Here is a 23,486-nt window from a genome sequence, read left to right as displayed (position 1 = left end):
ATAAAGGAAATTCATATAATATAATAATAATAATAATGGGTTATATATACTTAAAATAGCTGATGGTCAAATAGGAGATAGTTAAAATACGATCATACTATGATATAACCTTGTCAGAGGACCAGGGACACAGAACTAATGTTTAAAACGTTATAAGGTACTTCTCCCGCCTTCTTGGCAGGCCTTCGTGGTGGTCTGCACGCTGTGTGCGTATCCCAGAGGTCCGCGCTTCGATTCCCGGCGAAGGCGTTGCTAATTTTTCATCTCTCTTGCTCCAAAAAAAAATTTAATATCTCTACAACGTTATGAGATAAACTACATATCTCTAGACTCCTCTTTGCAGCATAATTTAGCGACAGATGTATTACCTGACATGTGGTCGAGATATTTACATTATGTATTGTAAACATTAATCGAAACTTCTTTTTATTGCTCCGTTTCGTAAGGCTATTAGCGTTAAAAATAAGAAGGCAAGAAACTTTAAATAAAAATTTAATATTCAAGTTAATATAATAATCATTACCCAAAAAAAATCTTAAAGAGTTTAGATTTTAACGAGCGCACTAAAGGGTTCTTTTAAAATGTAATATTGTTTATCAGTAGAGATTATCGATAGACATGGTCCAGTGGATCAGCGAAACATTTTATACGATATTAGATGAAGGTGCTTTTAGAGTAATACGGGAACGTTATATATTTTCTGTGTATTTAAAAAGTGAATAGATATGTAATGTAAGTATACAAAATTATTTACTGTTTTTAATTAGATATGTCATGAATTAAATTCATTTTTATTTAAATTAATCAGATTAAAAAGTAAAAAATAATAATATTAAGAACTGTATCTATTGCTTTTAAATAATTTAGTTTGTTAAGTAATATAGACAAATTAAATGTGAAAGAGCAGTATTTTATATTTTTCCGAATTGCAAGAGACTTGAATGACAAGCGAAACGATTATTAAAGCGAGACAAAACGCAAAATCGTGCTTCGAGATTACAATCCGTTTTGGGCTAAAATGTTTAATACACAAATCATTAAATGAGTTGAAATTTATTAACTGAAAATTGCCGTGTTATTTCTTTACGAGAAATGAAACTGGTTTCTCCGTGGTAATGATTTTCTATCTCCCTGTATTATATTTGAAGAAATTAAATAATGAAGAATCTGCATAAATGTATGTATGTTTCTCGCACTGTGATAAAGCAATGGTACATAGAGCCATCCAATTTTGAATGATGACGTAATCTGACTGCGAATATGGGCATCTGAAACCCCAAATTTGAAATCTGGAATTTGTTTTATTATCAATTTCATATTTTGTGAAAATTTAACGAATTTTTGATTAACAAACTCAAGGATTTAAAAGCTCTCAGTGGCAACGTTCTACGAAAAAAAAAAAAAAAAAAAAACTTTTATCTCTAGCGTGCGGAACTGTGTATCGGAAATTTTGAAGATATGCTCATTTTAAAATTATTTTGCGACATTGCTATTGAACTGAATTTTATGGTTTAAGTGCAAAGAATATGATATTTAATAAATAAAGGTAACACACAAAACGTTAAAAACGCATCTTTGGACGTAATTTAAAATCTGAAACCTTTGAGATTTTTTTAAAATTAATATCTCGGCTGATTAAATCGTACGAAGATGAGAATCGTCGAAATGGCTTCCCACGAATTTTTGGAATCCGTGGAGTACTTCTCTCGTAACTCAACTCCCCGCCGTTCCGGAGGAGATGATGTCACAAACAAACAGACGAACGAGCGCAAATGTTAACAGTCCTGATTCCTAGCTTTTATTTTCACTACACGGGAGGAAATCTACGAAACACATGCCATAATAATTTCATCAGAAATGAGCTGAAAATGTCTCGTGTTTAATACATTTATTTCCTGTGCCATGGGTTATCATTCTTTTATTAAAGCGCAGACTAAACAGGATTACATTACTTGTTACAATTATGGAAGTAGCATGCGATTCGGGCGAATCGCATGCCACTTCCATAATGTTTTTTGGTGTTCTTAAATTATTATTTTGAGAAAAATTTTAAAATGATCCTTGTTAATATTTATTAAGCTAAATCAATAATCTCCTTTTAGAACTATCAGACATGAAGAATTCTGTAGCAGAGATAACTGCATTTCGTTTTTTTACGCTCCTGTTTTATTCATATTTCTCGTGCATTTATCACATGTACTGAATTTGGAATAATTAGAAGGAGTTAATGAAAATATTTTAAAATCTGTTTAAAGGTGTCTCATAGATGAACTCTGTTATTTTCTGTGTGTGCTTTGCATCATTTACTTTGTCAGTTTTGGTAAAACGAAGATGTTTTTTCAAAGAGAGTCATTTTTCATTTCTTTGTTTTAGTTTGAGACGAGGGCCAGGAGCTAACGCTCAAGATCAGAGTGGTTACACATCTCTTCACCACGCGGCGCTCAATGGCCATAAGTAAGCATTAATCTATTTATTAGATATCATAATCGCATGCTATCGTATACTGAACTATTACAATTTTATCATGCATATTATTCAGACACAGCTGGCGACGCTTAATGTAATCGCAGTTAATGTTATTATTCGGCTATTGTTATTGAATTCCTGAATTTTCACACATTTGTATACGAAAACCAACAAGTTCGTTAATATCATCAAAATACTGTAGAAGGAATTTTTTGTAAATTGAAATAAAATGCTTAAATAAAAGACGAAAGTGATCGAAATAGTAAGAAACTGTCAAATGATTTAAACCTGTCGCGAAGCAAGATATTATGCCGACAAGAAGCTTGATTTTGATTTAAGGAAACCATGTAGGGAGGAACACGTCTTCTGCATAGAAAGGCATAGAATAATCGGCGAACAATATTTTCATTTTTAGTTAATATATATATAAATGCAAATATTTTGCTCTCTAATTTGTGTATATATGATATGATTCCCATATGATTGCAGGAGAAGTATTTCCACATGATGAAATAGTTTCAGAAATATTTTCACATGATGAAATAGTTTCCTATAAGTAAAGCTATAAAAATTGCGCGTTACTTCGCTATAAATAAGTTTAATAGATCAAAAAGCCACATGAACTCCCTGACACCAAATGTAATAAAAAATAAAGGTCGGAAATTTGGCTAAAAAAAATCATTACATAATACTGCCAGTAAACGATTAGGGGAAAATTCTGCAGGAACAAGTGACAAAATTTACATGACATGATGTGCCTTTGGACATCTAGCTCAAATAGAATGTACACCTTTGGCGTATATGCGTCTGCAAGGTGTTCTGAAAAGGTAGCCACACGCTTAAATTTTTTAATAATGGTTCTCGACAAGCAATTCTAGTTGGAAAGCTTTTCAAAATATGATGAAGAACTGTATGAGAACAGTTTCAGCACTAAGGTATTTTACGAGTTCCCAAAGAATAAAAATTCAAGTTAATAACACATTCATTTTGCTTTAGTTAAAATGGAAATTGCGAATATTTTTGAGCAAAATTCAAAAAATAACTTCATTGAATATTTTCAAGGGTAATAAATTTAACGGTGAATGTTGTTTTAATGAGGGCAGAACCATTAGACAGCCATCCAGCAACATTTTCGCGACAACTGTGCTTCTGTTGCGTTGTCTGAAACGTTCTTACCCATTTTTTCTATGTTTTTCAAATGTTCTATGTTTTTGTTCGTTTATTTATATAAAGAACAATAAGCAGTTAATAGTATATTGCCCGTTTTGTTCGATAACTGTTTGCTTTCTTTTAATGAGCTTCGTAATTCCTCATTCACAAAAGAACATAGCTTTATTAATGAAAAGCTGAACAAGGTTCTGATTTACGAGTTGATCTGAACTGAATGCATTACCACGAAAGAAATTTTGAAGAGAGCAAAACAAATAATAGTCTGAGTGCACAGGATTTGGGGAGTATGATACGCGTGGCGACACTTTTCATCCAAACTCCAATCAAAGTCAGGTGATCGAACTTGTGTGTCGTCTCGCGTTATCAGGATGAAATACAGTTCCTGTACGATTAATGAGCTGTGTAAGTTTTTGGAAGATGGATTTGATGAAATTGTCCAGTTGGTGACAGCACATTTTCTAATTTATTTGTTGGCTCATTAGTAAGAGCTTGCACACAAGAATTCACACAAGTATGATCACTGACAAAAATTATTGGAGTTGGGATGAGAAGTGTTGCCACACGTATCATACTTGCTTGATCATGTGCTCTCAGACTTTCCCTTGTTTCGCTCTTTTTAAGTGTTTTTCATGATATAGCATTCACTTCAAATGAGACCGTAAATCAACTTTTCGCTGATAAAGCTAGTTTTTTTTTTTTTTTTTTTTTTTTTTTTTGTGAATGAGGAATTAAAGCTCATTAAAAGAAAGCAAAAATTCATCCAACAAAACGGGCAATACACTGTTGACTGTTCATTGTTTTTTACATAAATAAAGAACATAGAAGACCATAGAAAAAAATTTATCATGACTTTTCAGGTAACCCAATAGATATACAATGTTTTGTTTTTGACGCACTAGAGCGCAAAGAATGTTTTAATAATATTACTGTGTAAAAATGGAAAACAGTTTCGCCAACGCTGGAACTTTTTTAGAAATTCTGTATCTAAAATACATGTTTAAGGAACCAAAGCCAGCATACTGTTTGTTTTCTTTTAACGCGTGTATCATTCCTTTTAATTGAAAAGATGCTTATTGTCCTTAAAGAATCTTTCCCGAAGTTTGTTCCCAGACCTGTCAATTTATACTAAATACTACACAAATTCTAAAATAAATTATATATGGTAATATATAGCCAAAGAAATAGAAATGATGTATTTAATATAATTTCATCTTCCAAAAAAGGAAAGATCAGCTTGAGGCGTTAAACGTAATGGGGCACAAAAATATCAAGACATTTAAAGCTAATTTCATTGTGTTGAATTATATTAAAGGGCAGCGGAGACCCAATTTTCCTGAGTTTCGTTTTTACAGCATTTACTAAAAAACAGATAACAAATTTTTTTAGTGTATTTGATATGAATTATATGTAGATCGATAAACTATATATATAAAATCCATTTCTGGCTATATTAGATAATAAAAATATTTTTATAAACTTTTAAAATATGTGAATTTAACTTTTTTTAAAACTCTTAAATAAAATTGTTCTTGCAACAAAATCGTTATTACAAATTGTTATCGCAGAAAAATCAGTTATCCTATCATTTCTTAAATGAATAACACTAAATGATAATATGTTATGAAATGAAGCAGCTTTGCCTTAAAAATATCATTGGTAAGCTAAGAGTATAATAAGAAATCTGATGTGGATATCACATGACTTCCTTTGGTGACTCATTCCTTTAGTCCTCATAACTTCCGTTGATGTGGACACCACATGGCTTTGTATGGCCTACTAAATTTTACACATTTTTTGCTGCACTTCGTTTAAACTTATTTCTTCGAATTTCATTACAGATATATTTCTCACTCTATCAATTCAGTTCAAGGCAAAAATAAAAAAAATAAAAAATAAATGTCTTCATTAAAAATTGTAAAATACAGGAAAACCTAAAACACCAAATACAGTTAAAAAAATTTGCAGTTAAAATTGGAGTTTCTAAGCAAAAGCAAGCAATTCAGCTAACGGGCAGAAAGATAGAATTTTCGGTGCATAACAAAATTAAGTTAATTTTAAGTCCCACTGAGCAAAACCTGACTTAATTCACTATACTACTAAGATTTTTTAATGTAAACAAATAACCGCACCATAAACAAATTCCCTTTTTAAATTGTCGGTAATTCTACAACTCTTGCATGCAAATTGACTAAAAGCATAAAAACCTTAACCGGAACATAAGGAAGACACAATTCAATTACTTTTAAAGCAAAAAATGCACAGTTTACCAACATATAAGAAAAGCAGAGCAGAACTCACCGAGCCGGGTAAAAGGGTGGGTATTTGTGCGGCCTGTTGTAATACGAAAGGGAGGTGCATAAGTAGCTGTTTTAGCAATCTCCCATATACAAAATTTTAGTGCTCTACGGCTAATAATTTTTGAGGTTATGCGAGATACATATATATGTACGTACAGACGTCACGAAAAAATCCATTCTGAAGCCATCTTAAATTCATTTTACAATTTGTTGAAAAACGATTCTTTTATTCTATCCGTACATACACACGGAAAATTTTAATAATAAATATAAACAAATAAACAAATAAAATATGCGAAGAGCTTCTTGACCAGAAAAAGTCTTTGTCGAAATTTTCATTTAGTACTACCAATATAAAATATTAAATGCTGAATTAATAAAATTTCTTAAATATAAAATTTATCTATTGATACAGTATTTTAAGGTAAGATTTGGATATGTAAATCAAAAGAAAAAGTTGTTATTTTACATAAAACATAATCTTGTTGAAGAACAACTTTTCAAATTACACACTGTAGGTGATTTCTGATATTTTAAGGACAAATTTATGCTTTCAGAATGAAGACGTAAAGTGGTATCTGTTATGTCGTATCTTTTCGTTTTTTTTTTTTTTTTTTGTGTTGTTGTTACAAAAATTGAAACTCCAGTGCAATTCGCTCAAATTTCATCGGGAACGCAATAATTAGTGCGTTAAGTTAATTTGATGCATCATTTCAACACGAATTGTTTCAACATTTTGATTTGGAATCATGAGACTGTCACGGAAGGCAGATTCACTCGTTCGTTACAAAGCAGTTACAAATTAATCCACTTTGTACTGAAAATGTATCTCGAAGTATGTTCAGTTAATGTGGTTTACTGACTTTTTTCCTCTATGTACTTTTTAGAATTCAAAGTAATATATCTAAAGGTATGACGTGATGGTTTTAAAGTCCAGAATATGGCCAAAATAAACCACATTATTATTTTTCGCAATTTCTCATAAAAAATGAAAGAAAGAACCAATAAAATATTTTTAGCATAGTCTTACAGCAGGCATTTATGTTAATTTAAATAGTAATTTTCTATATGCATGAATATTTATGAATGATTTTGATGCTTTAAATGAACCATCGTAATCGATCACTGTTATTTTCTGTTCAGGGAGATCGTTTCGTTGCTGCTGCAGTATGAAGCCTCCACGAATGTCGTCGATCACAAAGGTTCGACGCCGCTCCACCTGGCGGCGTGGACCGGAAACACCGAGATCGTCAAATTGCTCTTGGAGCAGGGACCATCGGTTCCTAATGTTAACCTAACCGTAAGTGTCTTCCTCTTTTAATTCCTCCCCCTAAATCCTTCTTTAAAATTTATCGCAGAAATTAACGTGTCAGAATGTTTTCGGCAGTATTTAGCAGCAGTTTGTCCCTAAAGTTTTATTGATTGGCCAGTTACGCTCGGATGATTTCTTTGCACATTTGCTCAGTCGAGCGTTGTGTCAAGGTCGATGAAGATGGGCTTTTCTCACGATAGGTTTATAGCTCGTTGCTTATTATCTCTTCCGAAAATCGAATTAACCAACATAGGAAATACGAGCTTTGGCTCGCTAAACAGCGGTTTAAACATGCAACAGAACTCAAATTAGTGATTATCTTTTTATAAAGTGAAATTGATGTGTTCGTTTAGTTCCATCGTTTGTCCTTTTCTTTTCTTCTGTCTTTCTAACGTTTAATAGTCCGCAGAGATGTCCATTTGATATTCATCACGTAACTGTCTCTACGTGGAAGAGTTTTAATTGTGGTAAAATTCTTACGAGCGAGTTTTCTTATTTTGGTTGTAATTATTGTAATTTACTGTGTTAGTATTGTTCAGAATTTAAAAAAGAAATGTAAAAGAAAGATTGTTTTTATTAGTCCAAAGGGGCAATTTGCCCTGAAGGACTATTATTTTCGTTTTGGCATTTTGCGTTGGTTTACTATAAATGTCCGATTCACTCTTCAAATTGTTGCCACCAAATATTATCACCCTATTTTATATTTAAGAAAATTAAATAATGAAAAATCTGCATTAATGTACGTATGTTTCTCGCATTGTGATAAAACAACGGTACCCAGAGCCATCCAATTTTGAATAACGTACGTTTCCACTCGAATATGGGCATTTGGAATTTGCTTTATTATCTATTTCATATTTTGTAAAACTTTAACGAATTTTTGATTAAAAAACTCAACAATTTCAAAGCGAGCAATGGCAACACTGTACGAAAAAAGAAAACATTTTTATCTCCAGCGTGCGAGACTGTGTATCGGAAATTATAAAGATATGCTGTTTTAATTATTTTTCGATATAGCTGTTGAATTGAATTTTATGTTTTAAGTGCAAAGAACATGATATTTTATAAATAAAGCTAATACACAAAACGTTAAAAAAAAAAAAGGCCCCTTTGGACGTAATTTAAAATTAGAAAACTTTTTTTTTTCCTTTTTTTTTTTTTTTTTTTTGAAAGTATTTCTCCCTCCCCCGAATGATTGATACTGCATTATTTTCTGGTGGACATACATTAGGTACCAAGTTCTTGGTTAGCTTGGAAGAGTAATTGTTTTACGAAGAAAGGGAAACATAAATAAAGAGAGCGTGAAATTTTTGTGGCATAATTTGTGTTTAAGATATTAAGTGGTTTGGAAATATTACTGAATTCCTCAGTATATAGGTGAAATTAAAAAGTTCCTTCTAAGGAGTAAGTTCTTCTAGTTTATTACATTTCATTCGAGTTGTAAGACACTTCTCTAAAAAAGAGGTGAACCAATGCTGAAAGAAAAGAGGGGGTGGCAAACACAAGAATAATGACATTTTTATATCAACATTTGAAAATTAAGGTCTTAACAAGCAGAATAAAATTTTTATTGCTTTATAAACTTTCAGAACAGATTATTATATTTTGACGAAGATATCATACTCCATTATTAATATTAAAATGAATATATGTATATTTTTTCTTCTCCCTTAAAATAAATAACGTACATGTTTCTTAATATATTTATGGCAAGTGATGTGTATGAAAATAAGTACGTGGATTAATAATAATCGCAGTTATATAACTGACATAACATAAAATTAATATAAAGTACTTAGCGCAAAGCCTTTTAAAAATGAATATTATAGGGGCATAGCAATAATTTAAAATTTTGGTAGTTAACGTATTAATATATTTTTGATTTCTATCATAAGGATAATTCTGAATCTTGATAGAGTAAGGGTTATAAGTTATTATATAATTTGCTAGTTTGTAAGAAAGTTTAGTTTCGACGAGTTTCTAAATCATACGTGAAGGTGTGTGTGTGTGATTATGGCAAAGCCTCGAGGGCTATCTGCCTAAGGGGAGGGATGCCTTCGTGGAGGACTTTCTAAGGGAAACTGGCTCGTATACACGTTACACATGGGGAAAACCATATACGTGAAAGGAAACAGAGGTATATTTTTAAGAGTTAATTAATTCCTTTTACTTGAAGAGGCAAGAAATCATATTTTTACTCATTACTACAGATCTGAGACTGTAGTAAATATAGGATCAAATTATATACTAAAGACTCGAGCAAATTGGCGTCATATTGAAACATACATCACAAAATGAAATTGTAATTTTTGTTTAATCAGAGTTGTTTTGGAAAATACCATTATAGGCCATTACTCAGTTCATATTAAGATAGTGAGAGGTAATGATTGTTGGGCAACACTGTACTGTTTCGTGTCTATTTTCTTGTGTCTTGGAGCTTTTCCCAAAGTCCAAATATTGTGCCTTTTAGTAAATTCAATGTTTCTCAGACTTCAGATTGTAAATTTCGATAATTCTGTGATCAAGCTGGACTCATCGTGACATACTAAACTTCTGACAATAACTCAATTTCTTTTTTTCTTCTTTAACATTGTAAAAGGTAGAAGAAAGATAAAATAAATCATTGTTCGGTAGGCTGTATTTATCGACCTTGGATATATCTGCAAAAGTGACATCACCTTTTGATATTTGTAAATGAAAAGAGATTTATTTACCTTCGGGAATATTAAGCACAAAAATTTCTTCTGTTCGGTTTGTTTTAAACTCTGTTTTATATGTTTTAACAATTTTTAGACTTAAGTAGATTTGCCATTAAATATTTTTTCTCCTTCCTTTTCTTAATGCATTAAAAATTACCCAGATTCATTTAATAATTTCCATATTGCATGAGGTATTTATTTTTCATAAATATGAATTTACTGTCGCCGTTTATCAAAAATCAATTGCAAAATGCGGGAAGGAATAACTTTAGTAATTCCATTTGTAGAGTTATAAGGTTTTTCTCCCACTTTCCTATCGTGCCCTCGTAGTGTAGTGGTTCTGCACGCTGGGCCGGTATTCCAGAGGTCCGTGGTTCGATTCCCGGCGAAGGCGGTTGCTATTTCTCATCTTTTCTGCTTCCAAAAATATACCTAATGTCTCTACAGTGGCGTCCGAACTAAAAAGGGTGTTGGATGAGGATTCTTCACACCCAGGATTTGGCGATTGGGTCCCCTAAAATCACCAGTCGCCCTTTAAAAAGGGGAGTATATAAGGTATTTCTCTCACTTTCCTATCTTGCCTTCATAGTGTAGTGGTTCTGCACGCTGGGCCGGTATTCCAGAGGTCCGTGGTTCGATTCCAGGCAAAGGCGGTTGCTATTTTTCATCTTTCCTGCTTCCAAAAATATACCTAATGTCTCTACAGAGTTAACTAGATTCACTTTTGTGTAAAAAATGGCAAAGTAGTAATTTCACAGAAGAAGGGTTAAAAGTGCGCTTTATTAACTCTTTAAAATTTACAATGCGTCAACTCGACGCTAACAAACTACGCCTCTTCTAGGGCGGTAACTGAAATCAGATAACGAAACTAAAAATTTGAAGATTGGAACAAGTGAGAGAACTAAACTACAGCGCTCAGCTAAATCCCGTTTCTTAAACCCCTTGTTGGAAACTAGTGGCAGCAAGTAAATGCAATTAAGCCACACGAGCCGGCAATAACTCTGGGAGCAAAAGCTTACACAGCAGAGGCTCACACCTAACTCTTGCTCTTTCCTGCTGAAACTCGGTTTTTAAACTATTTTATCTACTTAGAATGTGCATTCCTTCACGCGAGCTACCAAATTTAAATATTCTGGCATTGACAATTAAAGGAATCAAGGCTTATAGCAAAGAATAACAAATTAGATAAAATTGGTTATTTAAAATAAATGTAAATCCCTACACAGTATTTGCCATTTCTGGGTATTTAATGCAGTCGACGTATTTCATTCATTCCATTCCATACTTCTAATTTTCGATTCAAAGTGAAATCTAAAACATCTTGACTATTTGATTTTCTATTATCCAAATCCTTTTCATCATATCTTAATATAATGGTATTAAAAGTTTCAATAAACTAATCAGAAATATTGTTTAAGTTTCATTCTAAAAGTATTCCCAATTCAACAAAACCTCTTAAATGAATAGTGCTTGAAATTTTATCTCGTAATCTATTATGATTATTACATTTATGCGCTGGGTTGAATTTCAGCTCAGGAACTGTTTCAGTACTAAAGGGAAAAAAATGCCCGAATGTAATTCACAGCATTTGAAGAATAAAACGAAATCCCATCCGCACTTGAAATGATTAAGTCGCTCAAAAAGATTTTTAGCCTCAATGAGTGGACTGTATTTAAAAGCGAAATTAACTACACACGCCAATTAATTTACACAGAAATATAAATACCTGACATCTTAACCACAGCATTTTATTCGATAGGAATCATTTATTCACAAAAATTGGAGGGGGGGAACTAAGGCAAATCAAATGTCAATATGTATCGCCTGACGTATCTCATGACGTAATTTGTTTCTAAATTTGCAAGATAAGACAAAACAGTCACACGTCTTGTTTCGCATAAGTTGCTAAGTTTTTTCGCCGACACTGACACTGCAAGCAGAATCTCGCAGTCAACACACTGAGCGTCACCCATATTAATATAAACTGTTGTTTTGGGCCGCTATTAGTTTTTTCATTAACATATCATAAATGCTGCCTAATGTAACATATTTGTAAAACATAATATTAAATTTATATCTATATTTATAGAAACGTTTACAGAAACGTTGTTGTTGTTACAGCAAAGATATAATTTTCATTTTAACGAGTGCCTAGTAGCTAATGTGCAGAGTATCTAGGTAATATGCAGATTACCTAGGTAATTTGAGAAATGAAGCAATTCTCCTCACTTCAACGGATCACCCTAGTTAATCTGAAAATTAGCTAGATAATCCGCAGAATAATTGATTTGCGCTTTAGCGGTGATATATATACGTAATAATTTTGTGTAATTTTGTTCAAGGTGTATTGTATTTTGCATGTATTTTGTATCTTTGCTATAAGGGTTTGCTTTCACATCGGTAAATTTAAGCAGACTCTGCAACTGAATTCCAATTCGTATCAATAACAGACACTGCAAAATAACATAATTATTTATAAATTAAAAGAAATCAAGATCAAAATAGAATTAAAAATGACAAAATACAAACTCGAATCTACATCATCATAAAAACAATCTAACAGAAAATTTTTTGCTGTTGCATGCAAATTATTTAGTAATTTTGACTGGAGGAGTTCAAAGAGGCGAATAATTTTTTCTAATGCTGCTGAGAACATTTCGATCTCAACTGTATTACATTATTTATGAGAAATTTCAGAGCTGACTTATTCCTTTCTGACTTGCAAGATTTAATGAATTATAAATGATTCGATGGGAAGGAAGACTTTGTAAGTGATGTATTCTGAGCATGACTGATACGTTTTTCCCATGGTGGAAAATATCGACCAGAAGAAACTCATTTTTTATTTATTTCAAATTAATATTACCATACTTACATTTTATTCGTACTTAACATTGCTACATAACTTGTAGAGTCCTTAGGATTCTTTTAAAAGCAAGAGTCATGAAAAATGATCAGTGCCCTCGCCGGGACTCGAACCTTTCGAATACGCTCCGAGTTTGCTGACCACTACATCGCGAAGGCATGCTAAGAAGGCAGGGAAAATACCTTATATACTCACCCTTTTAAAGGGCGACCGGGGATTAGGGGACCCAATTACCAAATCCTGGTGGTACTTTCTTTTAGTTCGGGCGCCACTGTAAAGTTACTAGAACTTTTTTTAAGCAAGAGTCATAAAAAATGAGCAATGCTTTCGATGGACTCGAACCTCGGACCTCTCGAATACGCGCCGAGTTTGCTAACCACTACACCACGAAAACATACTAAGAAGGCGGGAGAAATAATTTATAAGCTAATCAATTTAAATACTTCCATTATATATTATGAACGAAGAAAAGAAATAAAACTGAATATCATATGGATCGAGGTGTGTTCAAGAAATTAGAATATTTCTGAAAAGTTATATTTAAATATACAAATTGAAACAATAATTATTTATAAATCTTAAATTCGAATGATCATTTTCTTATTCGGCTAACATGATTGAGAGAAAAAATAATAAACGTAAATACACTTCTTTAAATAAATGGGAATTCTACCAAACTTTTATCAGACTTTTTGAAAAGAAAATGAATTAATTTGCAGTTTATTGGAGCGATAAGAAAACATTCACCTTCAAATATGTTAAAGCACTGGTATTCAAACAGTAAGTCGCTACCCAAAACCGGGTCGCAAAAACTTACCGTAACGTCGTAACATAAAAATCCTAAAAAATCTTAATTGATGGTATACGACTAACGATTGGTATCGACTCTCAAATTGATATGGCGAAATTGTTTTTTAGAGTCGTTTGCATTTTTATCAGGTCGCAGTGCCGTAGAGTTTGAATGCCATTGTGTTAAAGTATTGATAATAGATTTATCTCCTTTTGAATCCCCGCGAGTGCATTACTGTCCGTTTCTTCCCTTTTCAGTTTTTTCCCAATGTCTTGAAGAAAGAGATTAATTTCGGGGTTGTTGGGAAAAGGAAGGAGGACATCATTTCAACGTAAATTAGAATCGGTCACTCTCGAGTTGCATCTTCTAAAAACTGAGAGTGAGTGCTCATTCTCAAACTGCAATGCTCATTTTTCGGGGCGCTATATTTTAATGGAGTGCCCACGCTTTGATAGACTTCATCCGAAGTATTTTAATTTAGATTTATTTCTGATTTTGTTAGAGATCGGGCTTTATTTTTTAATTTCATCTGGTTTTTAATATAATATTTTAATATAATTCATGTTTTGTGATTTTACCTGTTTCATATTTCAATTCATTTTTTAAGTTTCATATATTTGTTTATCTCAATATTCCGAATGCTGAGCAAAAAATAATAAAACTGATTATCGGTTTAAACCCTGGAAACAAAAATGCGAATAACTTTTAAACTTATAAGAAATTACGAAGTATTTATGAGCGTAACAGTGGAAATATTTGTCCTATATTTATATATAATTACAAAACTATGGCTAAATTATTTGCATTTTTCGTTAAACTCCAACAAGGGCCCTCTAATTTTACCCATTTTTCATAACTAAAAAAAGTTCATTAGTAATATCGCACTTAGATCGTAGTCCTTTAAGGGTAGTAATATAATATGGCGTGGGGAGTTTTATTGGGCAGCTTTGCATACGTATTTACACATATACATATATATATATATATAAGATATAAAACAGGAGTCGGCAACCTTGTAACTGTGATGTGCCAAACCAATCTACCAGTATGATTCAGAGCCCCGCAGTGTAGGAAATATTTAAAACAATTTTTTCGATTCCCGCAACAATGCATGCACTGTTAAGGAATAGAGATCAAGAATACAAATTTACAATTTTATTATATATTATTAATTATGCATCATTTAAAGGTATTTATATAAAATAAGCAAAACAAAAGCAAACAAACAAACAAAAATCTTAAAGCTTTCAGGTTTTACATTACGTCCTAAGGGGCGTTTTTTTAACGTCTTGTGTGTTACCTTTTTTTATTAAATATTTCACATTTAAACCATAAAATTAAATTCAACAACAATATCGCAAAATAATTTTAAAATGAGCTTATCTTTAGAACTTCCGATACACAGGTCCGCGCACTGGAGATAAAAATGTTTTTTTTTTCCGCTGTTGCCATTTCTCGCTTTGGAATTGCTGAGTTTCTTAATGAAAAATTCTTTAATGTCTGACAAAATATGAAATAAATAATAAAACAAATTTCAAATTCCAAATTAGGGCTTCCTAATGCCCATATTCCCTGGACGATTATATTATTCAAAATTTGATGGCTCTAGAGTACCGTTGTTTTATCACAATGTGAGAAACATACATACATTTATACAGATTCTTCATTATTTAATTTCTTGAAATATAATTTAGGGCAATAATATTTGGTGGCAACAATATGAAAAGTGAACCAACGCATAATGCCAAAACGAAAGTAATAGTCCTTCTGGGCAAACTGCCCCTTTGGACAAATAAAATATAACTATTCCATCAATATAAATAAACAAATTAAAATTGTACGTATAATTGTGTGCTCACCAGCGGCCGAGCGGTAAAGACGCTGAACACTGGTAGTTCGGTCCGAGGTTCGAATCCCGCGAACGGGCATGGTTGCATGGGCGTTTTCGTAATTTTCCCTATGTGTAACGTGTATACGAGCCAGTTTCCTTTAGACAGTCCTCCACGAAGGCATCCCTTCCTTTAGGCGAGATAGCCCTCGTGTGCTTTGCCATAATTGAGTAATCCAATTCAATCGTACATTGCGTATTATGTATCTTTTAAACATATTTATTAAAATAAAAAATAGCATACAATTACAACATAATAGCAAAAGAAGACCCGAAACATCATTCATTCAGTATTTTCATCAAGAGAAACGTGAAATGCAGCAGTTTCCTGTTATCCAGCATTCTGTTTTGTTGTTACGTTTTCTGCTACTTCAGTTATTCGTCTTTCAGTAGTAAGTGCAGAAGCCTATATTTCTTGAATTCGGGGTAATATTGTTTGTAGGTTTGGTAAATCGCTGAACAATATTTCAACACTTTTAAAAATGTCTCCTTCAATATATTTGTCATTTGTGAAAATTTTGCCTTTGGCAACTACACAATGAGCAATCTAGAAACTATATTCGTCGATTTAGATTTCATTCCAATTGTTTGACCAAAAATGTAACTTTAATCTTATATTAAGAAACATCTCTCTCGCCGGAATTCTGAAACGTGGACTGATGTTTAGTATGAAAATGTCTTTGTATACTTAATGTGCAACATACGACGCTTTGTGACATAACACAGTCTTGGAAACTGGGAACATCAGGCTTTCTCTTTTTAGACATTTAATTAAATATGTAAGTATGAATTGTGACAATAATTAATTAAACAAAATTTAAATTTTCACCATAAACCTAATAATGTGGAAAGTTAAAAGTAACCTATAGCGCACGACGTGTATTGATTGAAATCATACTCGATACTCGTGCATCGGCGCGGCGAACCGAGCGAAAGACGAGAAAATGCGTGAGGTAGATTGGTGGAGAGAGGAGAGACAGAGCGGTATATGTTTATTTGATAACCTTTATGAGTGCCACTGAGAATTGTGCTGCGTGCCAGGTAATTCTTAAAATATAAAACAAATAAATAAAAATACTAAATTTTCGCAGTACAAAATTAATTTAATTAATTAGTTTAATCCTGAATGAATGATATTTAATTCTCAGTAAAAATATATAAAATAAATAAATAAAAGTACTAAATATCTTCAATAATTACTATATATATATATATATATAAAGTGGAGTGAAGTTTAATTTGTTTAATTTTTAAAAATATAATGGAATTTTTCAGTTCTGTTCACAAAGTATGTAATAATGGAATGTTTCTTTACACAAGGAACGCATGTTTTTATATGTAACTGCCTAATATCCCTTTAACCATTGGTGAATTAATACATCAGTTCTTTAATGTGGATTTGTCTAGCAAATGAGTATGTTAAAATAGGAGAAAGTTCTTGAACAAGTGATGGGGCATAGTGAAATTTAAGTGTATGTGTCCTTGAAGCAACTCATTTGCTTTTTCATGCATGTTGCATATATTATACAAAAATTCCTATTTTAATTCCTATTCACTTTTAATTCCTATTTTTATTTTGGCTGCTATCCCTTTCAAAGAATCTGTACTGCATCACTTACGGTTTTATTTCACCTGGCATCATCCGCGATGATGCAGAACATTACCATTCAAAACTGAAGAAAAGTGTGAAGTCTCTAAATATCCCATATACGAAATGCACACACTCTTCTCTTTATGGAGATATGTATGAAGAATGTCTAGGAATAAATTATGTGTTGTACTCGACACGTTTTTCTGCAAATCCATGATTCCATGTATGGAAGTTTCACGCTTTCGTCAAACATCAAATCATTGCATATGTATATATGTGCTATGATTTAGCTGTAGATAACTTAATGCTCGAAGATATACACTGAAGTGACAAAAGTCATGGGATACCTCCTAATATTTTGTCGGTCCTCCTTTTGCCCGGCGAAGTGCAGCAACTCGACGTGGCATGGACTCAACAAGTCGTTGGAAGTCCCCTGCAGGAATATTGAGCCATACTGCCTCTATAGACGTCCATAATTGTGAAAGTGTTGACGGTGCAGGGTTTTGGGCACGAACTGACCTCTCGATGATGTCCCATAAATGTTCGATGGGATTCATGTCGGGCTATCTAGGTGGCCAGATCATTCGCCGGAATTGTCCAGAATGTTCTTCTAACCGATCGCGAACAATTGTGGTCCGGTGACATAGCGCATTGTCATCCACAAAAATCCCATCGTTGTTTGAGTACGTGAAGTCCGTGAAGTAAGTGATCTCCAAGTAGCTGAAGGTATCCATTTCCAGTCAATGATCGGTTCAGTGTCACCAGAGGACCGAGTCCATGCCATATAAAAACAGCCCAGACCATTATGAAACCACCACCAGCTTGAACAGTGCCTTGTTGACAACTTGGGTCATTGGCTTCGTGAGGTCTGCGCCACACTCGAACCCTACCATCAGCTCTTACCAACTGAAATCGTGACTCATCTGACCAAGCCACGGTTTTCCATTCGTTTAGGGGCCAACCGATATGCTCACGAGCCCACGAGAGTCGCTGCAGGCGATGTCGTGCTGTCAGTAAAGGCACTCGAGTCGGTCTTCTGCTGGCAAAGCCCAAGGAAGACAAATTTCGCCGCACTGTCCTATCGGACACGTCCCTCGTACGTCCCACATTGATTTCTGCGGTTATTTGACGCAGTGTTGCTTGTCTGTGAACATTGACAACTCTACGCAGACGTCGCTGGTCTCGGTCTTTAAGTGCAGGTGGTCGGCCACTGCGCTGTCCATGGTGGGATGTTATCCCTGAAATTAGATACTCTCGGCACACTCTTGACGCTGTGGATCTCGGAATGTTGAATTCCCTAACGATATCCTAAATGGAATCATCCATGCGTCTAGCTCCAACTACCATTCTGCTTTCGATTCTGTTAATTCTCGTCGTGTGGCCATAATCATGTCAAAGCCTTGAACACAAATGAAAGCACTTCGCATTTATACATTTTCTACGCGATACTACTGCCATTTGTATATTTGCATATGGCTATCCCATGACTTTTGTCCCTTCAGTGTATATATGATTAAAGACATAAACTAAGAAATTTAGAACTAAAATTTCACAAAGACCAGAAATTGAAATTCATAATTAATAAGGTTTTTATGTTTCGCTAATGAAGCCAAGATGGCAAACCCGTACAAGCAATTCTATATAGCCTCAAATATTTAGACTAGAGACTAATGAGAGTGAGGGAAGTTCTTGATTACTTTTTATGTATTTTAAATAAGTTTTTCAACTACATCTTACTTCATTGGATTTTCAATTTAAACTTTTTGATTTAAGAAATCGTTCACTATAGTATTTTGTTTTTTCACTATCGTTTTCAGTACTTTAAAAAAAACAGATTTCTTTTGTATGATTATTCTAAATTTAATTAGGTTTTACATTAAATATTTGGTTTCAAAATGACATTTACGTAAAAAAAATTTTTTTTAGTTTCGCCAATGATACCAAAATGGCAAAAATGTACGTATCTTTTTGTATTGCATCTCAAATTTAGACTATAGTCTATTGAAAGTGAATGGAGCTCTTAATTTCGTTTTGTAGGTTCTAAATAGGTTTATCAACTACTTAATTCATTGGATTATTTGTTTAAAGGTTGACATTTAAATTTTAAAAAAAAATTCACTGAAGTATTTTGTTTTTTCACTTTTGTTTTTCACTTTCGTTTTCAATTCTTTTAAAGAGATGGACTTTTTTTAGATCTTTATAATTAGAATTTACTTTGTTTATTCCTTGCTTTGGGGAAGGGCCAAAATTTTCAGGTGAACTATTATATTTATAATTTAAAAACATTGAAATGGTTCATCATTTAATTCTGGATACAGAAAAGCAAGGATTTTTGTAGAAGAGAGATCTCGTTTAGTTTCAAAGTTCCTCCCCCATGATGAAGTGACATTGAGATTGATTGAATTCCTCTTCTATTTTTGCTTAATTTACTTTAAAAATTTCATGGTTTTTGAAAAGGGGTTTAGCTTGTTTGAAATGTTTTGGTTTTAACATTTTAAAATTAATTGTTGCATTTATATGTATATTTGAAATGTATTAATTATGAATTTCAATTTCTGGTCTTTGTGAAATTTTAGTCCTAAATTTCTTACTTTATGTCTTTAATGATAATTTTTCTGCAGCTTAATGCGCGAAAATGACTAGGCTAGTTTGTGTTTTGTTTTCAAAATAATTATTTTGTAATTATATATATATATATATATATACATATATGTGTGGGGTAAATAAACGGAAGTAAAATAAAAAAAAACTTCTTAGTTCTACATCTTATTTTAGCTCAAAGAGACAATACGCCCAGAAGAGATATTAATTTCGTTTTGGCATTTTGCGTCGTCCGCTATAAAACGGCGTTTCACTTTTCAAATTGGTACAATCAAATATTAGAGCTCTGCATCATATTTAAAAAAATTAAATAATGAAAAATATTTATGAATGTACGTATCTTTCTCGCACTGTGAAAAAACTGTGAAACTGTGTACCAGAAACATCAAATTTTGCATAATCTCTTATCTGGAATAGGGACATCTGGAAGCCCAATTTCGAATCTGGACTTTTTTTATTATCTGTTTTATATTTTGTAAAACTTAACGAATTTTTGTTTAAAAAACTCAACGATTTCAAAGCGAGCAATGGCAACACTTGGCGGGGGAGGGGAGACATTTTTATCTGCAGCGCGCGAGACTATATATCGGAAATTCTAAAGATAAGCTCTTTTTTAATATTTTGCGATATTGCTGTTGAATTGAATTTATGGTTTAAGTGCGAAAAACATGATATTTAATAAATAAAGTTGTAAGGATCTTAAGTTTTACTAACGTTTATTTTATTTTAAATCTTTACTATCACTTCTTATTTTCTACTTCCGGTCAGAATTATAAGCGTTAACGTATTTATGCAAAGTTTGTCTGGCGAACGCCAAGTATTTAAGTTGTGGCTTTTTGCCAAGCGAGAGAGAGGAAGCAGTTAGTCGAAGCAGGCCGCTTACCTTAGAAGTTTTACTCAGTTGCTGGTTGCCTTCCAGGCCAGAGGTTTAATCCTCTTGATAACTTTAAACATATTGTAGTGTTCACAGTTCTCTGTACTACATACGGCTTCCTGTTAATTAAGGCCAATCTTCCACGTTTATTATTTTAAATTTGAGTTTAGTTTTATTTTTATATTTTTACGTTTAGACCACAAGTAGTGGGTCTTTGTATTCCGAAGTACGGAAGTTATTGTAAATAGAGAAAAATAAAGGGTTTTGTATACCCTTCTTGTGTATCCTGTCTACTTCCCACAGTTATTGAACATAGCTTTAGTAAGCTCTCTGTTCCGAGTCAGGTCCTTGCATGTTCCCGAAGAAAGTAAGACGGAACATTGAACCTGATAAAGTAAGGTAACACGTAAAACGTTAAAAAAACGCCCGTTTGGGCGTAATATAAAATCTGAAAGTTTTCAGTTTTTTTTTACTTATCACGCTTTTAATTAAATTTATCTTATTAAGTTTACTAAACCTGTTTGATTTGTTTATTTATTTTTAATTATATTTTCAGAATCACGATCGGGAGACGCCTTTGCATTCTGCTGCTCAGTACGGCCACACCGAGGTCGTGTCCCTTCTGCTCAAGGTGAGATCAATAACCTTCATAAAAGTACTGTCGAAAAGCTATTGTTTTTCTGTTTGCTAAAGCTATTTTGCTAGATAATTTAAAATGCATTTTTATGAACAAATTATTGTTCTTAATATAACATAGCGCAAGTTTATTCATATTAAACATTATGATTTGAACTCATTTTATTTGGCTGAGGTGGATATATCATTGCAAACATCGTCATATTTGTTTTGAATATTATGGAAAAATCACCAGCCTTGGTGGTTTCGATTAACATCGTTGAAGACTTCAGGCTATATGGGAAGTAACCCAAGGAGTCTATATGAGATATTAGCTTTAACCCTTTGCGGCACAGTGTGTACGGTCTGGACTCACCTAAAAATTTCTTTCTGTACGCACAGAAAAATTGAATGAAAAAGGATTTATAGTTACTATAAGTTACTATGAACCTTCTTTATTTATAGTAGATGGCAGCTCAACACAAACCAGTCCATATATTTAAGCCATGTTGAGTTTTTTAAGACCCTCGTTTTTCAAAGAAATCTTCCAGATTTTTTTTAGGGTATAAAAGGAATTGTTTGAAAAGAAATTTCTATGTTATTTTTTTGGCTGTATACTAATCTCCTTATTATATATTTTCTTTAAATTTTTACCTTGAAATCTTGCCTAAAATCAAACGGCGAACCCAGACCGGGCTCACCGATAATCTAGGACAACTGAGAGTCTGTATTCTTTGTTTCTCCGTATCTCATCGGTCAGTTCATTGACAACAATGCTCGTTTCAGCACTCTTTTCGAAGCTCTATTCAATCAGTGTGCACAATTTTGGCACACCCACAGAATTAAAAGATAAGTGCTATCTTCACAAAATTTTACTTGTGTACTCCTCTAGGCCTAATTAGACTGCCTACCTTTTTTTTTTTTTTTTTTTTTTCAAAAACTCCAACTCTAAAAGGTAGCGTGCCGGAAAAGGTTAAAGGGAACATGTTTCGTATAGCTTTAAAAATAATAACCTCGAAAATTCATAATCACCTTTTTAGACGTTAAGCACCACTTACACAACTAATAGTGTTAGGAAAAGACTTCTTGAATACTGGTTGAGTGTGAACCAGTAGTAGCCCAATGTGTGGGCCAGCATGGTGCGGATTTATCGCAAGACAGGATACAAGTTGGGCAAGCTGTGAAGTAAGAGCACACTAAATTATCGCACTTATCATAAGACGCTACTGATCCTTGGTGACAGTAAATTAGCGCGAGCTCTTTACTGTCTGACAAACATCATAAAGTGGATTGGATTGGCTTGGATTATTTAATTATGGCAAAGCACACGAGGGCTATCTGTCTAAAGGGGAGGGATGCCTTCGTGGAGGACTTTCTAAGGGAAACTGGCTCGTATACACGTTACACATGCGGACAACCACGAAAACGCCCATGCAGCCAGCCCGTTCGCGGGATTCGAACCTCAGACCGAAATACCTTACGTATTTTACGTATTTTGAACTTTTAATTTTGCCATTTTATTACATTTGATATTTTAGTAAATATCTTGTACAATTTAGTAAATATTTTGTTCTTTTTAATTATTTGTATCTTCATATTTCGCATCATAGATATACATAGCATGTACGGTAATGTTAGTTTGTAGCACTTTTTTAATGTATGTGTATCGACACAGAAAGTAGCGATTAAAACAAGATTGCAGTATATCCCTATTTCTCATGATCAAACTATTATTTCCAAACCTCGTTTTTTTGGGGAAGAGTTATAAATATTAAAGCTATAAATGCACTATAACGTACTTAATGTCATTTTTTCTTAATTCCATAAATAAACGAAGAGGAAATATTGTTATTCCTAAATGCCATAAAAACCTACTTCAAATTATAAAAAGTGAGTCTTACTTTGAAAATCTGAACCATACCTAGACGGTATGAACCTTGTCATTGATTTGAACCTTGAGATTTGAAATAATTGATTACTTGAATTTATGCTTATATTTGATTGCACGAAAATTTTATTTTTTTATGCTCAACATTTATAGTTTTATTTCCAATTGAAATCCAGCTAATAAATTAGGCGAGTTGTATGCAAGAGCCATAAATCCTTTCCACAGAAATTTAATGTTCTTTGTTTCAATAAGAACTGAATTGATTGAATGAGAAATATATCTCTAATGAAATTCAAGGAAATGAGTTTAAATGAAATGCAACAAAACTAAGTGTAATTTAATAGGCTTTGCAAAGAAGTCATGTGGCGTCCACATCAAATTTTTTTTCAAATAAAATAACACAGGCTAATAGTACATAAACGAGAAATA

General features: G+C 32.8%; 1 protein-coding gene across 2 annotated transcripts in view; it reads left to right on the top strand.

The window, feature by feature from the left end:
* LOC118184513 (ankyrin repeat and sterile alpha motif domain-containing protein 1B-like) overlaps positions 1-23,486 on the top strand; it is a 215,696-nt gene that overhangs the window by 88,184 nt on the left and 104,026 nt on the right. For both annotated transcript variants that reach the window (XM_035354197.2, XM_085817504.1), the window contains exons 2-4: positions 2,374-2,454; positions 7,077-7,233; positions 21,111-21,185. In XM_035354197.2, coding sequence (XP_035210088.2) covers positions 2,374-2,454; positions 7,077-7,233; positions 21,111-21,185 — 313 coding nt within the window. The remainder of the gene's footprint in view (positions 1-2,373; positions 2,455-7,076; positions 7,234-21,110; positions 21,186-23,486) is intronic.

The sequence above is a fragment of the Stegodyphus dumicola genome, chromosome 5, assembly GCF_044657685.1.
Source record: "Stegodyphus dumicola isolate Sdum_Otavi_A_Nest chromosome 5, ASM4465768v1".
In the NCBI taxonomy this organism is placed as follows: Eukaryota; Metazoa; Arthropoda; class Arachnida; order Araneae; family Eresidae; genus Stegodyphus; species Stegodyphus dumicola.
The sequence above is the reverse complement of the archived record's forward strand: the minus strand, read 5'-3'. Positions and strand labels throughout refer to the sequence as shown.